The sequence below is a fragment of the Oncorhynchus keta genome, chromosome 19 (genome assembly GCF_023373465.1).
Source record: "Oncorhynchus keta strain PuntledgeMale-10-30-2019 chromosome 19, Oket_V2, whole genome shotgun sequence".
NCBI classification, from domain to species: Eukaryota; Metazoa; Chordata; class Actinopteri; order Salmoniformes; family Salmonidae; genus Oncorhynchus; species Oncorhynchus keta.
The window spans coordinates 76,893,967-76,915,985 of NC_068439.1; the positions used below are offsets into that span (position 1 = coordinate 76,893,967).

The 22,019-nt window shown below is 42.6% G+C and overlaps 1 protein-coding gene across 4 annotated transcripts in view; it reads left to right on the forward strand.

The window, feature by feature from the left end:
• Nucleotides 1-978: 978 nt before the first annotated feature.
• Nucleotides 979-22,019, forward strand: part of LOC118371879 (serine/threonine-protein kinase MRCK beta-like) — a 156,474-nt gene continuing 135,433 nt past the window's right edge. For 2 of the 4 annotated variants that reach the window (XM_052471339.1, XM_052471340.1), the window contains exon 1: nt 979-1,766. In XM_052471339.1, coding sequence (XP_052327299.1) covers nt 1,592-1,766 — 175 coding nt within the window. In that variant the 5' untranslated portion in view covers nt 979-1,591. The remainder of the gene's footprint in view (nt 1,767-22,019) is intronic. The other 2 variants (XM_052471341.1, XM_052471342.1) reach the window with 1 other exon arrangement.

Consider the following 22,019-nt stretch of genomic DNA (forward strand, 5'->3'; position numbering starts at 1 on the left):
TCCCTCCTCCTCCTCCTCCTCCTCCACCACTACCATCCTACCATGTCCCTCTCCTCCTCCTCCTCCTCCCCCACCACTACCATCCTAACGTGTCCCTCTCCTCCTCCTCCTCCTCCTCCCTCCTCCTCCTCCTCCTCCTCCTCCTCCTCCACTACCATCCTAACATGTCCCTCTCCTCCTCCTCCTCCTCCTCCTCCACTCCTCCTCCTCCTCCTCCTCCTCCTCCTCCTCCTCCTCCTCCTCCTCCTCCTCCACCACTACCATCCTAACATGTCCCTCTCCTCCTCCTCCACCACCACTACCATCCTAACATGTCCCTCTCCTCCTCCTCCTCCTCCTCCTCCTCCTCCTCCTCCTCCTCCTCCTCCACCACTACCATCCTAACATGTCCCTCTCCTCCTCCTCCACCACCACTACCATCCTAACATGTCCCTCTCCTCCTCCTCCTCCACCACTACCATCCTAACATGTCCCTCTCCTCCACCACTACCATCCTAACATGTCCCTCTCCTCCTCCTCCACCACCACTACCATCCTAACATGTCCCTCTCCTCCTCCTCCTCCTCCTCCTCCTCCTCCTCCTCCTCCTCCTCCTCCTCCTCCTCCACCACTACCATCCTAACATGTCCCTCTCCTCCACCACTACCACCCTAACATGTCCCTCTCCTCTCCTCCCCAACCACTCCACCCCATCCAATTCTCAAAGCATAAACACTAATGGTAGAAAGATTGTAGTGAAATGGTCTATTTGCATATTAACACATATATACCGTTGGTTTTTGGTATGGTATTCCTTTAACACACATCCTTCAACTTCTTTATCTGATATATGTGCCGGTAAGTGTTGTCCACACATCGATATTATAATAAGGATGGTGTTCTGCTGGTGAGCTCAGTGCCAGTTTACTCCCAGTGTCTGTCAATCATCGAATGACGTCACCTATCCATAGCGTTTCCGGTGTGGGTAGGCGGGTACTCCATAGTCCCCGGTCTGGATTCTTTTGCAAGGTAGGGAGAGACAAGGCTGGACACGAATTTTGCCATATTACGCTCAATAGTGAGAGACACCAGCTAGCTACTCGTAGAAGCTAGTAAGAAAAAAGGATTCATCTACGAAAAGACAGCCACTCCCCAATTGTGGTGGACATACCTCTATTTAGCAGTGTTGAAGAACATATATCGGGAATGCGAGCGAGCAGATAATCCGAAGGAGAGAATGGACGACCGGTCAACCTGAGATTCAACTGGGGGAAACCCGACATCCCATTTTCTAGGTAGAAAGTACAGATTTTGTCGGGATTAAAGCAAATGGGACGCACTGGGCCTCGAGTCTGAGTGAAGGGAACACAGGGGCGACGCTAAAAACAAAGCAATTTCTATACAACATGTCGGTCTTATTTTTTTTAGCTAGCTAGCTACTAGTACACGTCTATATAGCAAGTTGGAGACTGGGACTTCAGTGCTCCAATATTGGCCAAATAAGTATTTTTCGGTTGCGCTTGAAGGGGGCAGGGTTAGCTCGATTTCTTCTCCCATACTAACTCGGGGAGCGATTCTTCGGCGAAGGGAGTGGTAGCTAATTGATAGAAAAATGTCAGCGAAGGTGCGCCTGAAGAAGTTGGAGCAATTGCTAGTGGACGGAACTCCAAATAATGCAAGTTCACTGAGCGTCGAGACCCTTCTGGATATATTGATATGTTTGTACAACGAATGCAGCAACTCTCCTTTAAAACGGGAGAAGCACGTGACAGACTTTCTGGAATGGGGTAAGTTAAATTGATATATTTGATAACAAGTTATATGACAGTACGAGCGGTCACAACCCGTGCAATCTATGTGCAATGATCCATTACTTGTAATCCTAGTTATGCTAGGTATGTACGGTAGACGGATAACTAGCTGACTAGTTAACCCCATTTCTGAAAATGGGATGGCCTAGTAACGTTAGTCAATCATTTGGAACAATGAAATGACAGCAAACAGCAACATTTCCATGAATCAATTCTAAAGTTATTTTAACATGCTCTCTCTCTCATTAACCAATAAACCTAGTTAGCCTCCCTACTTATATTACAAGTAATGATACCTTGTGCATATACATTGTGAAATAACCAATACCTTCATTACAATTCCAGTTCCCGAAACCTCAACACTAAACAGTGGTTTCTGAACTGTTGCCTGGTTAATATTCTCTTACAGAGGTGAATGTACTGTTTATTGGACTGTATCTACAGTGACTCAGTGCTTGGTCTCAGATTACAAACAGTGAAACTCAAAAAGATTGTGTTTGTTAAAGAAACCAGTTGCCTATTTTGTTTCTTCTGTCCTATCAGGTATTGTTTACTTTTTTGTTTGTCAGAGCTGTTATACAAATGTAACCGTCTCCAGGTTGAGCCTAAGGACTGGTGTTCAGAATCAGGTGATGGGACTCATAACCTCAGGTTTATACTTTCCAGGTCGAGGTTAATGGAGGACTGTTCCAATTTGAGGCTAAAGTTATTAACTTAACCTACTAGGGTACTTGTTATTTTTCAGAATGAATAACAAGCAACCTTTTCTCAGTGCCAGAATTCCTCATGTTTTATATCAGGACCCAACTTGTGAAACAGTCTTTACTATTATGCACCATGGCTCACCGAGGCTGCTCACAGTACCCCCCCCCCCCCCACACACACACACACAATCTGCCCGAATCCAGACACGTAGTCCAACCTGGCCTTTTGGCTGCAGTCCTCCAACACAATGAGAGGATTCTCTTCCCTTGGCATTTCATTGACGTCAGTAATGAGATTACACCCCGGTGTGTCTGCTCCCGAAAAGATGTAGGGCGGCAGGTAGTCTTGCGGTTAAGAGCATTGGTCCAGTAACTGAAAGGTCGCTGGTTCGATTCCCCGAGCTGACTAGGTGAAAATCTCTCGTTATGCCCTTGAGCAAGGCACTTACCCCTAATTGCTCTGAGTAAGAGCGTCTGCAGAATTACTATAATGTAAGACTGTTGCTGTCCTCGGAGCTATGATCAGCAGGTGCCACAACTCTGTTTTGACTATTCAAGACCAATCCTCCTCTAGCCTAAGCCTAACCTCTGGGCTTGTTTGGTTCATCCTTGGCCTGTGTGTGAATGGTCCTTTTGGAACTCAACCAGGACCGCCAAATGATACCCTAGCATAATGAACAGTCCCCAAAGCCCTACACATCATTTGTGACAGGGAGGTCCATGAGACTGACCTGTGTCTCTGTGGTTTTGGTTTGATCCAACACATCAGGGTTGTGTTCAGTCCACACAAAATGGGTAAAAGTGTTTTCAAATGGGGAGGTAGGCTAGCTTACTAGCCTGCTCAAAGTTGTCCTAGAAAAATACTTATTTTAGTTTTCTGTAGCAAATGTTTTGCCCACGTCTTGTCCTACTTAACACAAACCATGAAGATTCTACTCTGTCAAAAGGAGGCTGTCATCTGCCCAACAGGCTAAATACCTTAGTGCAGGTTTGTGGTTTTTCAGTCCTCCCATCCTTTTACACCTCCATGTTAATTTTAAGATAAGTGTATTGGACCTTTGATATCCACCAAGGTTCATGTATTTATTACTCTGGCACTGACAAATCAAAGTTTGATCTCAGCAAAGACATTGGTCAAGGGCTTGAGCGTCTGGGAGTCTAGCTAGTTCACCGAAGGGCAGCCGTGTGATCTGCCCCTCATTATCAGTGACAGACATATTGACCGCGCCTCACCCTCTAATATTGACCAGTGCAGCAAGTTCACACTGTAACCTTCTGGCAGCCTCTACTCCACTCCCTTAATTCCAGTGGCCACATGACATATTTAGCCTAAAAGTCCCCTTGAACAATTGCTGAATAGCAGATGTTGATGAATTGCAGTTTGCTTCACCAACAATTTTCTTTGAAATTCAGGTCTTGTGAATGTTCTGTACACACTTTACACATGTACACACTTTACAACAATCAACCTGTGTGTTGTATATCGATGGCGTTATTAAATTGATATGCTTGAAGTGGCCTTCTCCCATTAGTATACCCGGGGAGAGCCCAGATTCCTGTGCACCTGAGCAGCAAGAACTGTAGCTGAGTGAATTAGCTTCCATGGTCAGTGGGAGAAGGAGACTGCTGTGCAGGTGTTTATTGCCCCATTGCCACTTGGACAACAGGGCTATTACAGCCAACTCCATGGAGGATAAGATAAAAATATGAATTAGTATTTGCAGTCAGTGGTGAGTATCTGCGTAGGATTCTGCTGCGACTTGATTTCCAGCATGCACCCTTGGGAGCAGCGCTAGTTTATCTTTGTCAGTTCCAAACCTGGGCTGGGTGGTAAAAGCTTATACCGTATTTTACTATATAAAGCGTATTGATACACGGACCGGTTGATGCACAGTATTTCAATGTTTAGTATGTTAAATGTGATACGCCACTCCGCTGTGTGTAACGTCCATTTAATTTTTATAGTTTACTCCGCTACTTTAGTCATCGCTCTTACTCTCTCGCTAAGTCCCGCCTCCTGTCACTCAAGGATTGTAGTTGTTGATTGACCACGAAACTTGCAGTTGTCTTCAGTCTGCATAGTCAATGCAGCAGATGCAGAAAGATGTTGCCGACAAAAATACTGCTTTACACTTTGCTTCCTAATATAAATCCATAAGCGTTCTATAACTACACTATTAGTTCGTGTATCTTACAATCTGAAAACAGCTAGTTTGGTCTTTTTTCTAAGCAAGGTGTGGCTAAATTAAATCGTTTTAGCTGCTAATGCTAATCAGCTGGCTAGCTAATAAATGTACTGAGTCGTAGCAAACATAGCTAGCTAATACAGCCTGATACCATTGCTGGTGTAGGCCTCGATCATCATGTTGTCTGTGCAAGTATATCCTAAATCAAAGAGGAATAGGCAAAGCATGAATATGTTAGCTACATGAAGTAAAATAATACATTTTTAGGAAGAAGACGAAAGGTTCCCCTGGGAAACACTGACCAAAACGTTGGTTCTTACAAGGGCTGGCTGATTATTTTCTCCAATTTATGGGCGATTATCTATTTATATACACTGAACAAAAATTTAAACGCAATATGCAACAATTAAAGTGTTTTTACTGAGTTCATGTCAGGAAATCAGTCAATTGAAATAAATTAATTGGGCCCTAATCTATGGATTTCACATGACTAGGAATACAGATATGCATCTGTTGTATACCTTAAAAAATGTATGGGCGTGGATCAGAAAAACAGTCCGTATCTGGTATGACCACCATTTGTCTCATGCAGGGTGACACATCTCCTTTACAGTTGACCAGGCTGTTGATATTGGCCTGTGGAATGTTGTCTCACACCCCTTCAATGGCTGTGCAAAGTTGCTGGATATTGGCTGTAACTGGAACATGCTGTCGCACGCGTCTAACCAGAGCATCCCAAACATGCTCACTGAATGACATGTCTGAGTATGTAGGCCATGGAAGAATTGGGATATTTTCAGCTTCCAGGAATTATGTACAGATCCTTGTGACATGGGGCCGTGCATTATCATGCTGAAATATGAGGTGATGGCGGCGGGTGAATGGCACGACAATGGGTCTTGTCACAGTATCTCTGCATTCAAACTGACATCGATAAAATACAATTGTTATTGTTGTCCGCTGGAGGCGGCTTATGGTAGACAAATGAACCTTATATTATCTGGCAACAGCTCTGGTGGACATTCCAGCAGTCAGCATACCAATTGCATGCTCCCTCAACTTGAAACGTCTGTGGCTTTGTGTTGGGACAAACTGCATATTTTAGTGGCCTTTTATTGTCCCCAGCACAAGGTGCACCTCTGTAATAATCATATTGTATAATCAGCTTCTTGATATGCAACACAGGTAAATTGAATTGGGGTATCTTGGTAAAGGACAAATGCTTGCTAACAGATTTAAATACATTTGTGCACAACATTTTTGAGAAAATTAAGCTTTTGTGAAATGCCTTATTTCTGAATGAGAATGAGTTGCCCATTCCTAATATAATAGTTTTTTTAACGCTCATTGCACATTTATACAACAGACTAGACAGCTAGTGTAACAGTCTTTGGCTAAAAAGCTGCTAGCGCTATGTGGTATCGCAATGCTGAGCTCGTCAAACTGAGCATACATTTTCCAGAATCAATGTTCATTGATACTCTCGTTTTTAGTAGCTTCTGCTTTTCCTGCAATTTGAGGAGTTGAGGAACAAAAAGGGGATAGTTAGTTCACCAGAGTCAAATGAACTCGTGGATACCATTTTTATCTCTTGTGTTCAAGTATGAAGGAAGTTAGAGGTAGTTTTGCTAGCCAATGCTAAGTAACATTAACACAGTGACTGGAAGTGTATGGGTATCTGGTAGTATGCTACGCGGTAGTGTGGAAATAATCTGAAAGGAGTGTCCCGAAAATTGATAAATGCTGATTTTCTTTTTGGTTTAAATTTGATTTAAACAGTATAACATAATCAGAATGTAGAAAGACCCATTGAAATCACCTAGAATGTGCGTTGCTCACCCCTAGGATCACTCACTACTCATAAAGCCAATCTAGAGCTTGTATTATTCAGAAACTAAAAATACCGTCAAAAATATTGTGAAATGCTATTGGTCTTATCGCCCAGCCGTTGAAAGGATGGAGACTCCATTTTACCACTGCGTCTCCTCTTGTGCATCCTCACTCTCACACAAAATAAGCATCACCTTTTTTTATCTGGTGTTCAAATTGATTTTATTTATTTAAACAAGGGTTGTTTTTAATTTGGGCAGAGGCCAACATAATAGTCGGTGATTGCCTTCTGAAAATCACGATTGCACTACACATCCTGAGTTTCTCATTCTTAGTCCCCCTTCTGTGGAACAGCTGCTCCCTATAGCCCTTTACATTCTGGAAGTGTTACTACAGTTACTACATAATAACATATCATAATAACATATCATAATAACATCATAATAATAACAATAATAGTAACTAATACCATAACATAATAACACAATAATAATAATATGCCTCATGTTAGACGATCTGACATCTATACATCCATACAACATAATAACATATCATAATATATAACATCATAATAACAATAATATTAACTAATACCATAACACAATAATAAATGCCTCATGTTAGACTGCCATTAACTGTACTTGCCTCACCCACTTTCAGAAAACCTTTACTTTTTATAAGCCTCAATTCAATCAAGATATTGTGTAACACGTGCTGTTTTCCCCTTTTTTTTACTGATACGTTAAATATTGTGACTACACTCGTTGTGGATGTCCTGGGGAGGGGTAATAATTGTTAAGTGTGGTTTCTTGCTTACCTTTCAGAATGCTCCACTGTGCAGGCATGCCAAGCCAAACGTTAACAGGCCCCACCCTCTTACTGCAGCAAATGAATGCAGCTCAGAGCCAGGATAGAATCATCATTCCTATCAGTCAGTCACTCTGGAACAACTCTCATCATAGAACCTAGCCCATGATCATTATTACATTTGAGGTGCCTATCCATAATGATCCATTTCACACAATGACTTACAACACTGACATATTTAAGACTTGAGGCCCAATCTCAGGGAAACGAAGGTGTTCTTTTCCGTGTCTACTTACTTCTTCATAATGGTTGAGTTTAGGTCTATTCTTCATAAGGAATCTGCAGAAAGGGAGGCGGCGACTCCTATTACTGAGGATATGTCTGGTATGTCCTCTGTTCTCCGTGTTTTAGTTTTTGCTGCCTGACAACTCCCATTTCCCCGACTGGCTCATTGTGTTTATTGCATGAGGCATCTTCTCTCCCAGGGCCACCCTGACTCAAAACATACCTCACAACAGGGCTGTTGCATCACAGGCGTACACCCCACTCTTCACAGGCAGACTGAACAGAGACAGGACGTGGCTTGTCAGGATTCAGGAATGCCTCTCAGAATGGAGGATATTCAAGCGCTAACTCCCATTGATGCAGCTTAACAAGAGGAGTGATGTTATTGGAACAAAGGCAGTGTTTGGAAAGGGATTCCTCTGTCTTTCATTCTTACTTTACTGCCCTGTGTTTTGTTTTTGCTTACTAATGAGATATTTGGCAAGTTTGAAATGGAATCTTACTTGTTGAGCTAAGGTCTGTTTAAAAAAAAAAAGTTAATGTCACAGGGGAACAGGAGTCTCCTGGCTTGCAGCCATGGCATGACCATAGAGAATTCCATTCATTCCTGCTAATATCCTCCCCCAACACCAGACGTGTGGGCTTTCTCCCCTCCTCTGCTCCCAGGCGCTAGGCCGCAGGCATGACACAGATTAGGCCTAGCCGTTTGGCTCCCAAGCATTTCCCTCAAAGCCTTCCTCGCATGCATGAGGTCTCCACAGTGGAAAATGGCTCAGTGTGGTATTAACATCCCCACGCACCTGGATGGGTAATGTAGTTCTGTTGCGATTGTGGCCCTGTTGCCAAGCGATGCGGGTGGGATGATGGGACCCTGCACAAGATCACCACGTGCCACACACATTTGGATCTGTCACACCCCCAACCGCATTGGCCTCTCAGCTGTTCAACGGGCCCTGTGTGTGTGTGACGACTCTGTGTAGCAGTGAGGAATAGTTGATGAACAGGGTTTTGGCATTCTTTTGGAATTTCACAGTGATAGTTTATTGATTTATTTTCACTTTACGCTGAAATTATAACAGAGCAGGTCAAATGAAACTAAAATAAATAAGTTAATTAGACCAAGTAAATAATATGTACAGTCATGTGCGCAGGGTATGAGTCCGTTTGGGAATGTCCATAGGAGGAAGGAAGTGAAGTAAATTAAACAGTCATTACAAATAAATACATATTTACGCTGTAAATAAATGTCCAATGTGGTGTGGACAGTTTTTCCATATATCTGTTGTAATATCAGGGCCCACTGTGTACATTCTGACTCTCCAGGGGAGAGACCTTCACGTGTGTAGTCAATACACTCTCATTTCTGAATTGAAACACAATGGTCACATGGTGGCAGCTTAAATACTTAGCTTTAAACTTAGCTGTGCCCCATGACTTTTACAGATTTGCTGTTGCACCCTTACATATTTCTACCGAAATGTATTGAAAATGTAGGCTTTAGTGCTGAACGATTTAACTGAAATGTTGGTTATTAATAAAGATAATCTAAAAGGGAAACGCTTACAAAGTTCTATCAACACATCGCCTGCAGTGCTTCAAACTCTCTACCATAGCCATCCTGGAAGGACGAGTGGCAAAGAGACCCTGTCCTCCCTTCGGCAAATCAGATCACGACTCTGTTCCCTTCCTATAGGCAGAAACTCGGGTACTTCCCGTTTAAGGTTTACTCAACGCTGGTCTGACCAATTGGAATCCATGCTTCAAGACTGTTTTTATCACACGTGCTGGGGACGTGTTCCGTGTTGCCGTTGAGTTATTCCCTCCATAAGGCAATCAAACAGGCAAAACGTCAGTACGTAGACCAAGTGGAGTGGCAATTCAACGGCTCAGACATGAGACGTATGTGTCAGGGACTCCAGACAATCACGTATTATAAAAGGGAAAATCAGCCACGTCGCCGACACTGTCTCGCTCCCGGACAAGCTAAACACCTTCTTCGCCCGCTTTGAGAATAACACGGTGCTGGTGACACAGGCCACCCCCGAGGTCTGTGAGCTCTCGTTCTCCGTGGCCGACGTGAGTAAGACATTTTAAGCGTGTGTGTCCCCCCCAAGGCTGCCGGCATTCAGAACATGTGCAGACCAGCTGGCTGGAGTGTTTATGTCCATATTCAGTCTGTCCCTATACCAGTCTGCTGTCCCCACTTGTTTTAAGATGTCCACCATTGTTCCTGTATCCAAGAAGCAAAGGTACCTGAACTAAAAGACTGTTTCCATACACCACACAGAGAGACGGTTCCCCCTGAGTGAAAACAGTCCATTGAGCGATATTGCAATGCTCTGTGTAGTCTTTGCTGTTGTGCCACTCAATGAGCAGCTTGTTTAGAGAACTGTGGTGTACATTTACAGAGCACTTTCCTCCACAGCTTTTGGAGTTTGTCACTACGGACCTCCTCTTGGCTACAAAGCTGAAATATTTGGCATTTCACTTGGTGGTTGAGTTCTATCCACGTTTATTGGGGGTGAAAATAACGTGGAAACACGGCCGTCGTCACTAACTTTGACAACTTTTGGAACATCAAAGTACCTAAACCACCTCACTAAAAATGTGGGTCCCTGATACATTGACGCTCCACTGGTCCATTAGAACATTGTTTTCAACAAGGGCTGTGATGATATAATAATAATAATATAATAATATATGCCATTTAGCAGACGCTTTTATCCAAAGCGACTTACAGTCATGTGTGCATACATTCTACGTATGGGTGGTCCCGGGAATCGAACCCACTACCCTGGCGTTACAAGCGCCATGCTCTACCAACTGAGCTACAGAAGGACCATGTGATGATACCAGTAATTAATATTTTTTTTTCCCCCATGTCAAAAATTGTAACACAAAGCAGACCATACTCTGGTCCTTTTTAAAAACCTGTTGTGTGTATTTTGTTTCTCAAAATGCATACTACTGTGCTCCAAGCACGCAAATTAGATCACGGGAGGGTCGGAGTATGAGTCCAAATCAAAGTTTGCGAAACGGAGCGCAGAGGGCCCTTCTTCAATGCTTTATTCCGTTTGTACATATGTTGAAGTATGCATTGAAGTGTGCAAGCTTCCACGGAAAGTATGCATTGAAGTGTGCAAGCTTCCACGGAAAGTATGCATTGAAGTGTGCAAGCTTCCACGGAAAGTATGCAAAAAAAAAATGTAAACCATGAGGGAAAAAAATACAATTTTATTATGATTCTCATAGAGCTAGCTGATAGTTGTGACGTAAAATGGTTGCTTTGTGTATTGTTTCGTCTCTATTGCCATTGTCCTGGCTTGAAGACAGTTCAGTGAGTAAGTCCCAAAGCCACAGTAAGTCAGTAGGGTTAACTGGATAACTAGCTAGCCACGAAGAATTACTAGCTACCCATGTTGTTGAAGAATGCACTCATGAGTAAATACCCGTTGCTCAATATAGCTTGGACAATAAATAAATGTGCCTCTGAACAATAGTGTTTGTTTCCAATCCGCTTCTTGTTTGTTTCCTTGATACGAATAACGAGTGTCACGATAGGCGCAGCGGTCTAAGGCACTGCATCTCGGTGCAAGAGACGTCACTACAGTCCCTGGTTCGAATCCAGGCTATATCACATCCGGCCGTGATTGGGAGACCCATAGGGCGGTGCACAATTGGTCCAGCGTCGTCCGGGGTAGGCCGTCATTGTAAATAAGAATTTGTTATTAACTGACTTGCCTAGTTAAATAAAGATACTGGCATTGTCCCGGCCCTATTGTCAACCTTAAGTGCTGCAGCCGCCCCTTGTGAGGTCACCCACCCCCCCCATCTCTAATGACAACCCATCCAAAGGGCACGGTGTCTGCAGCTGGTGGGACAAGCCGGGGCGACGTGGAACTCTGTGGTCTCATCTGAGGTTTCTCACAAGCCCACAGGAAAAGGAAGTGTGAATGCTACTCTTGCGAAATGGAAGCTGTGGGCACTGTGTTAGCTAGTGAAAGTCTGTGATTTAAGAAGTCTGTTGTAGGCAATTACTAAATACCTGAAGGTACCACGTTCATCTGTACAAACAATTGTTTGGTCCTTCTGTAGCTCAGATGGTAGAGCATGGCGCTTGTAACGCCAGGGTAGTGGGGTCGATCCCCGGGACCACCCATACGTAGAATGTATGCACACATGACTGTACGTCGCTTTGGATAAAAGCGTCTGCTAAATGGCATATATTATTATTATATTATTATTATTATATTATAAGTATAAACACCATGGGTCCACGCAGCCGACGCGTTCTGTCTCCTAGAGATGAACGTACTTTGGTGCGAAAAGTGCAAGTCAATCCCAGAACAACAGCAAAGGACCTTGTTGGAGGAAACGGGTATGAAAGTATCTATATCCACAGTAAAACGAGTCCTATATCTATACAACCTGAAAGACCGCTCAGAAAGCAAGAAGCCACTGCTCCAAAACTTCACAAAATAGATGGCATCATGAGGTAGAAAAATTGTTGATATATTGAAGCAACATCTCAAGACATCAGTCACGAAGTTAAAGCTTGGTTGCAAATGGGTCTTCCAAATGGACAATGACCCCAAGCATACTTCCAAAGTTGTTGCAAAATGGCTTAAGGACAAGAAAGTCAAGGTATTGGTGTGGCCATCACAAAGACCTGACCTCAATCCCATAGAAAATGTATGGGCAGAATTGAAAACGCGTTTGCGAGCAAGGAGGCCTATAAACCTCAGTTACAACCAGCTCTGTCAGGAGGAATGGGCCAAATTCACCCAACGTACTGTGGGAAGCTTGTGGAGGGCCACCAAAAACGTTCACCCAAGTTAAACAATTTAAAGGCAATGTTACCAAATACTAATTGAGTGTATGTAAACTTCTGACCCACTGGGGATGTGATGAAAGAAATAAAAGCTGAAATAAATAATTCTCTCTCCTATTATTCTGATATTGGACATTCTTAAAATAAAATGGTGATCCTAACTGACCTAATGACAGGGAATTTTTACTAGGTTTAAATGTCAGAAATTGTGAAACTGAGTTTTAATGTATTTGGCTAAGGTATATGTAAACTTCCGACTTCAACTATCTATGACTACCACAGTTTTAGAATGTTGCTTTATTGCCCTAATTGAAACACTCACTGTTGCTTACTTGATAACTTGAGAGGAATCAGTGAATCAGTCATGTGATATGAACATGTTAAATTTCGTTACAGGCTCACAACGCACATGTATCTATGACTACCACAACAATGGCTGAGTAAAGCTGCCATTAACCTGCTGTCCTTGTCTTTTGTCATATAGCAAGAGTATGCGAGTAACACCAATACAAATCTGAACACAATCTATCAGGGCCTTATAACTATAAGCTTCCAAGTATCATGTGACTATTCATGCAGGCAAATTTGTGGAGACCATGCCCATAGATGGTCCAGGTCATAGGGAACCTTGTCACCTCAGTTTCCTGTTTGTTCAGGGCTGTTCACTTCGGTTCCTCCCTATGTTCCCTCTCATTCATCTGCACTGATCTGTAAATGCAATTTGGTGGATGCCAGCTGGGAATTAGATTTTTTTTGTTTGTTCTATCAGTGCAGACGAAGAAGAGGAAACCACATAAGAAACAATTGGCGTCTTAAAGGCAGCAATGGTGGAAGTGGGTTAATGGGGGTTTATAGGCCTGCTGGGTAAGAGGCCTGTCCAGGAAAGGCTGTGGCCATTTGTCATCCTTTGCCAAGGTGTCAAGACGAAGCAAAGCCTGAAGGACGGTACCAAGTTGAACCCATGAACCTACAGTCACCTTCCAAGACAACATTTCAGGGGTGGGACAGTTCTGTCGGGGACTTGATTAAATATAAATTCAAAATGTTGCAAAGAAAGAGAACAGACCAGGTTTTCATGGTCTCTCAACGTTCTGAAGCTCACCTTGCAACAGCAGCTATCCCTCACAGGACCCTGAGGCAAATCCCACTGAGTCTTGGAGGTCCCCGCTGCGTCTCCTCCATCACAGCGGCTTTATCTTCCGTGACACACTACCTGTGTCCTGATCCCTGGGCCTGGATGCTCCCCAGTAGGTTACACCGAGATGCCCGGTGCTACGGTCCCAGTGGCTTAGCTGAGCACACAGCGAGCAGTAGGCCAAGTATGGAGCCGCTTGTAAATGGCTGGTGTGGTGGGGGCGGGGGGGGGATGTGTGGCAGCTGGTGCTGGATAATAGATTAACCCTGGGAGGAGTCCTGATGGTTTAACCTCCTGCTACCAGCCACCTCCTCCCCACCCACCCTCTGCTTAAAAGTCCCATGCAGCCATTTAAAAAAATCTAATAATTCAAATAATTTCTGATTTAACAATTAAATACCTTCCTGTGATTGTTTTCAATGGAAATAATCATAAAGAAACAATGGCTTATTAGCAATGGCAAATTTCTCAAGTAAGTATTTTGCTAGGACTGTCGGAGTGGTCAGAGTGGGGAGTGAGACTGAACTGTCTGTTATTGGCAGAGAGGTTTGGAACCATAGAGATCCTGTTCAAATTGTATTCAAATTCCTAATTATATGTTTGGAACTCTCTTTCTTATTGGTCTAACTAATCTTCTGCATGGTGATGTCACCATGGAAGGCCAAAACTCCATCCCACCAAAACAGGCAGATATTTCAGGAGGTCTTTTCAAACAGCTCTTAAACTAAAATGGCATTATAGTATTATTCCAAACGTATAGTGTGGAAACATATATATTAAATATTTTTGACTGCACTGGGCCTTTAAACACAGATTAGGCCCTGCTCCTGACATGGCCGTCTCAATTAGACAACCCCACCAATGTTTGTTAGCCATGTTGTGCCTGCCAGAATCATTGGCTGGTAGGGGAAGGAGATGGTTAACTGGGGTTGAATAATTTTGATGGCATGGCTGGTGAGTGAAGTGAGTGGCAATGCATCCAGCCAGGCTTGTGTGAGTCATCAGGGTCAGTACTCCAATAGGACAAGTGCAGTCTTTGAGTGACTGCTCCCTCCTAGATAGAGTTGAAGGAGTTTTCTGATGACCTGATGCTGCTGGAGGAACAGCTGGGGTTTTCAATGGCGTTGGGTAATTTATATAAGGAATCTTCCAATATATACATTTAAATGTGAATATTTTATGTAGCATATTTGGAAAAATTCCTGCATTTCCATGTAAAAAGAACCGATGAGCACCTATGTGTAGTTTACAGGAGCATGCAAAATGAAAGCCAAGATTGGTGAGTAACCTTTTAATAAAAAAATATATTTACAAAGTAACAACTGTGTGGTCAAAAACTTTAACTTAGTTTTAGTCAAATCAAATTTTGATTTGTCACATACTCATGGTTAGCAGATGTTAATGCGAGTGTAGCGAAATGCTTGTGCTTCAAGTTCCGACAGTGCAGTAATATCTAACAAGTAATCTAACAATTCCCCAACAACTACCTAAATACACACAAATCTAATGGGGTGAATGAGAATATGTACGTAAGTATGTGGATGAGCCGTCTGGTTACCTATAACTACAAACATAGTTATGTTTTAGCATTTTTACATATTAACTTAATCCCAGATATATTTGGAGCTACCCACAATGCACTATTGCTACCTAGCTAGTTCCTTCTGGCTAAAGTTAGCTATTAGCCATGCAAGTATTTAATTACATTTCAAACCAAGTGTTGGCACTGGTGAGCAGAAGAAGAAACCATCTAAATTACTGCAAAAAACTGCAACTCTTCTCCTGTGCTTTTGGCAGTTTTAGTAGTTTTCTGTCATTTATAGCTAGTGCAGTAATACCCACAAGGATGGGCTTACGACTAATTTGTGGCTCAAAAATGAGAAGCAAGTTTTGAAGTCGGAATGGTTTTTCCGGTTGACGCAAGCAGATTGGAGTATGGGAACTGTGCACACGTCTACCCTATGCGGTGCGCATTTCACCTCCGAGTACTTTGATAGCTTACTACCAGTGGAAGTGAGGATTTGGAATGAGACTGACTGAATCCAGGTGCTGTGCCAAGCCTGCTTCCTCTATTTCCTACCGACATACCGGTAGGAAATGTAAGCAGTGATGGCGATAAACCGGGTGAATTCAATGTGAATTTGTCTCACACTCGCTATTGGATTAGCTAGCTGACTCTGCCTCCTGAAAGGCTGTTCTTGAATCTCCTTTGACTTTGGTAGCTAACTCTGCCGTCAGCTACTTCGCTATTTTGACCGTGGTGGTTGGCTGGCTAGGGTAGTTAGCTGGCTATGGTAGCTAGCAGGCTAAAATAACTAAATTTAGCTGGTTGGCTTGCTGGCTAAGAGAACTGCATATACCAGTAATTGTTTTAGATTTTTGGTTAATAGCGATATGTATTTCTAATACGTTGGTTTACTCTAGCCCTTTCCTGCAGTCAAATGAATAGTGGCCTCATGGGTGGAATGTTATTCATATTTTTTATAATTAATAAACCTTATTTCTATGTCAAATTATTTTGTGTGATTTCAGTCTTCTGTGATGGATATAAAGTGTAATATTGGGATGCAAACCCAATGTAATACATTTAAACTTTATATCTGACATGGTACAGGTGTTCTTGTTTTGGAGTCCATAACCATGTGTGTGAGGTGTATACTTTAATTTCAAAGTTGATTTAAGACTAACAAGAAACACTCTGTGTGGCCCTGATTTAGCCCACTGCAAACATCTAAGTTAGAAGTAATGGCACAAGGTGTAATGCAAACAGCAGAGATTTCTTACTCGAGGCTAAGGGAAAGGAAAATGATAATTTTTGGAACATTATAAAAGCCTTAATCTTAGTGCCTTCAACTGCCCCACTGCCCGAAATGGAAACCAATCTGCATCTGGCTGTGAACCTGGGAGTGATATGAACATCTGCTCATGCATACTTTGTAAGTTTGTATCAGACACGTTTTCATGGCGACACCACATCACCTCCTGTTCACAGACCCCCTCCCCCCTGGCCTCGCAGTTTCAGCTATGGAACCCCTTCCCATGTCACTCGTCCCCAAGCATTTCTCAGCATGCTCTACAGGACCTCGGATACCCTGCCAGTCACTGCGGACATGTTGGGAATTCAGATGGAATCTCCATGCAATTCCCTTACTTACAAATAATTGGTTTAAAAATCGCTTGTCAGGGGTAGTATACCATATGCCTTCACGGAAGTGCTTCGTCTTTCCGTTTCAGTTGGTTTTTGTCTTGAGAGCCAAGTTCCAGGAATCCAGGGAAAGCCTATCATGCTAGAGCAGCACAGTGTATCAAAATGTAGACCAAGTCACCCTAGATAATGGCGCCTGCCAAGCAAACTGATAAATAAAAGATGACTAGAATTGTTTTGTGTTTCACAAGGAAGAAGCAGCCACTGGAGCTGGGTTGCCATGTGCATGGTTTTAGTGTCTGGTGTATTCACCGATGCGTTTAGGCTACAAGTCAGAACAGGGAACGGGATCTGAAAGGATTTAAAGCTCTGACTTAACTGCAAAGTGGCAAATAAAATGTAAAGTATGAATGCTACTTATGGTAAGTAGTCAGGAACCCATCAACCATTCTGTTGAATTAGTGTATTCTGCATTAGCAGTGGCATCCATTTAATGTTGGCACAGCTTGCAGAGCAGAGACATAATAGTGAAACAAGTATGGGGGCTGAGGAAATGCACTGCTGCAGTTCATCTGAATGAATGAACAGTTTTTATTTTTATGTCTCAGTGCCTGGAACTGAGCTCAGACTGGCCTTCTTGGTCTTTAATGCATTCCTCTCCCTCCTCCTACCCCTCAAACCTCCGACAAACTGCCAATGTTAACAACGCTGACCTAACTTAGCCCTCAGGAGTGGTCCAAATGCACAACAGGGTCAACAACATTGTCCCTGCCCCCAAGCCAAACGATGGTGTCCCTTGGTCTCCATGACTGACCCTATGTAGACAGATGAACAGTGTGTGCAGTGTTAACACGGTACCAGCGACCACTGCCTTTTCCCCCTGACGAGTTCAGGACAAAAGGGGCCTTATCGTCCACTCTCTATCACAGATATTCAGTTATTAAAGCATTTTTATTCAAATCCCACCATGGTTGAACCAGGGGTGTAATTTGAATGGCAGTTGAAAACAGTGCGCACCATTCTCTCTCCCGTGGTCTCCTGCTCAATGTCTGTCTGTTATAATGTCTGCCCTGAGCCTCTGGGGAAACGGCTGTTTTGGAGACATATATTTATATCTAGTGATTCAGGGTGAAGTGTTGTTGGATCACATCCACCCAGTCCCAGACTTGATGTGAGCTGAGAGCGGGTGCCACTGGTGGCTGTTTTGTACGTTGAGTAAAACACAGGAAGTAGTTTGCCATTTGATGAAAGGTTATTCAGTTTAATTCTGATAAGTATTTACATAAAGAGCCATTCATTCAAACTGAGGCAAGTGTTAAGACTAAAATAGTACCATGTACAAGGGTTGAAGATATTGTAAAGACTTAACTGAAGATTATCCACTAACTAGAGACTTTAGGTATAACAAAGTCCTAGAAATATCTCAATGATGGACGATTCTATTTCGGGACATGAGTCTGTCCTCAAAATGACATAACTGACCCAGGCTTATTGTGTGAAAATATTCCGTCTGAGAACCCATGCTTTGGTAATGATGATGAATGGGGCTGGACAGTCTGGCTCATACTGCGGGGGAGCAAGGGAGAGACTTGCTGCTGTAGATTGAGTTCACTTTGGGTAGTGCTGCACATCCGTCAGGGTCGGACTCTGAATAGGGCTGCCAGTCTCAGTCTATACCCTGTGGACTGTCCTCACGTCTGTGCTCCGTCACCAGTAGCCTATGTCATTACTCCGGTGTCATACAGAACTGGCTGACTTTTGTCATTATTCCCTCTATCTAGGTCAGTGGTTTCCAAACTTTTTATAGTACCGTACCCCTTCAAACATTCATCCTCCAGCATCAGGGTCGGCGCACTCTCAAATGTTGTTTTTTGCCATCATTGTAAGCCTGCCACACACAACATACAATACATTTATTAAACATAAGAATGAGTGATTTTTTTTTGTCGCAACCTGGCTGATGGGAAGTGACGAAGGCCTCTTAAAGAACCAGGGCACCATTTAATAATATAATAATAAATAAAAAAAATGATGCTCTTTACATAAAACACTTTTTTGTTAATTGAAATTTGTGAATAACTCACCACAGGTTAATGAGAAGGGTGTGCTTGAAAGGATGCATGAGAAGGGTGTGCTTGAAAGGATGCGCATAACTCTGCGACGTTGTATTGGAAAGAGTCTCAGTCTTAAATAATTTTCCACACAGTCTGTGCCTGTATTTAGTTGTCATGCTAGTGAGGGTCGGGAATCCACTCTCGCATAAGTACGTGGTTGCTTTTGATAGATTTTATTTGGATCTCTTTTAGTCCCCATTTGGATTAATCTTCCAAGAGTCCTTAAAACATTAAAATACAATTTATAATACAAACACATTTTCACATATAACACACTATTAAAAAAACATACATAATATACTAACATAATGACCCAATAAATACTCAATCTAAAAAATATTGATACTTCATCTACTATAGTCCCACAACATTCTATGTATTATATTTAAATCGTTTGTATAGATTTTTTTTTCATTATTTGAGACGACCATGATAAGCAGTTGTCTAGCTGCACTCCCAACAGTTTGGTTTCTGCCACTTCTTCAATTTGTACTCCTCCCATACTTAATTGTATCCCATGCTGTTTTGGCCTTTTCCTAGTTGAACAGACCAACAACTTAGGTTTTCTTGGTGTTTAAAACAAGTTTGTTTTGGCAAACCCACTCCCTGATATTCTCCAGATCTCCTTGTAAAGCTTGCTGTACCTGTTGAACCGATTGTCTTGCTGCATAAATGGTAGTATCATCTGCAAATATAGTAGCTTGAGTTTCAGCTAAGGCATAGGGACGATTGTTGGTATATATTAAATAGAGAAGTGGCCCAAGGCAGCTGCCCTGCGGTAGTATTCCACAGTTTAACACACGAGGGGAAGAAAATTAACCATTGATATAGGTGGACTGTTTCCTGTCACTTAGATATGACTGTACCCAATTCAATGTTACCTCCTTAACCTCTTGGTCCTACCTGGCACGCAGGCGTCCCATCTAGACATCTGGAAATGCAAATGCGCTACGCTAAATGCTAATAGTACTAGTTAAAACTCAAACGTTCATTAAAATACACATGCAGGGTATTGAATTAAAGCTACACTCGTTGTGAATCCAGGCAACAAGTCAGATTTTTAAAATGCTTTTCAGCGAAAGCATGAGAAACTATTATCTGATAGCATGTAACACCCCAAAAGACCCGCAGGAGACGTAAACAAAATAATTAGCATAGCTGTCGCTACACAAACCGCACAAATAAAATATAAAACATTCATTACCTTTGACCATCTTCTTTGTTGGCACTCCTAGATGTCCCATAATCACTATTGGGTCTTTTTTTCTCGATTAAATCGGTCCATATATAGCCTAGATATCGATCTATGAAGACTGTGTGGTAAACGGAAAATAGCGTCTTATAAATAGCGTCTTCTAACGTAACGTCATTTTTTAAAATGAAAAAAGTCGACGATAAGCTTTCACAAAACACTTGGAAATACTTTTGTAATGCAACTTTAGGTATTACTAAACGTTAATAAGCGGTCAAATTGATCACGAGGCGAAGTATATTCTTTAGCTGTCCGTCTGGAAAAAATGTCCGGGTAATTGTCAACCAAAATATCCGGTCGGAGACCGGAGGAAATGCGTTGCCTTGCGTCTGTTTGACCAAGAAACAAAGCCTAGGCAAATGACAAGACTCTAGACAACGTGTGGAAGCTGTAGGTATTGCAACCTCAGCCCCATTAAATGTGGTTCACCTTTATCAATGGGTTCAAGTCGCGCATGGATATATATTTCCATTTTCAGTGATCCGATTTTCCTGCGCTTTTCGATGAAACGCATGTTCTGTTATAGTCACAGCCGTGATTTGACCAGTTTTATAAACGTCTGAGTGTTTTCTATCCACACATACTAATCATATGCATATACTATATTCCTGGCATGAGTAGCAGGGCGATAAAATGTTGCGCGATTTTTAACAGAATGTTCGAAAAAGTAGGGGGTAGGATTAACAGGTTAAAACCATAATGCATTAATTTTGTCAATTATTTCATGATCCACTAAATCAAATGCTGCACTGAAATCTAAAAATAGTACACCCACAAACTCATGAATATTTTCTAGGAATATTTATGTCTGTTGCGTTATGCTAATTAGTGTCAGATGATAAGGGTTCCGTTCACAGGATGGGGTGTCACTAGAGGTTAACAGCACAATTTTCCAAGGCAGGATACTCTGAGCGCAGCCCAATCCAGAAATCTGCCAGTGGCTTCTGATTTTAAATTCTATTTTCACAGAACCGCTTGTTGCAATTTCGATGAGGCTCTCTTGTTCAGATATCGGTAAGTGGACTGGAGGCAGGGCATGAAAGGGATAACGAATCCAGTTTGCGTCGTCTGTTTCGGGAAAGTACCTGTATAATTGCGCACCCAGCTCACATTTGTTCGTAAGCTTGTTCATTTGCACATAAATAATCATGTGATGATGGAAAGACCTGTGTGTTGTCCTTGTTAATTTAGACAGGGAAGAGCTCCAACTTTTTAATCATATCCTCAATTTTGTTCTGCACATTGAATATAGTTGCAGAGAGTACCTGTAATCCTAGATTCAAATCATTCAGGCAAGAAAAACATCACCCAGATAGGCCAGTCGTGTGAGAAACTCATCAGTCAAGCGGTCAGACAGGTGAAAATTATGAGCAGTAAAGAACTTTTAAGCTCAATTAAAAAAAAGTGTCTACTTTGCCCCTTGATAACCAGCGCATTTCTGTATGTTGTAAAAGTGCTACATGGTCGCTGCCAATATCATTTCATAGTGCAGAAATTACGAGAGTTCAGGGGCCTTGCTTTTAACATAGTTCACCATCTTCACTGTAGTGTCCGACATGCCTTTCATGCTGTCAGGCATGCCTTTGGCAGCAAGAACCTCTCGGTAGATGCTGCAGTGTACCCAAGTGTCGTCGGGAGCAACTGCTTTGCGTGTGCGTTACCACTCCACTATGTCTCCCTGTCATGGCTTTTGCACCATCAGTACAGATACCAACACATCTTGACCACCAAAGTCCATTTGATGTCACAAAGCTGTCCAGGATGTGCTCGTGGAAGCAGAACAACTTGTCATCGACAGGTGGAGGTGTACTACTGCTGGTAGTAGCAGTACTACCAGTAGAGCTTGCATGTGTCTCTATGGACACGGGCCTTACTTTTTTTTAAACCATTTATGAATTTTCGTGCAAACGAAAAAGAGCAGCAGCTACGTTTGGCTACAT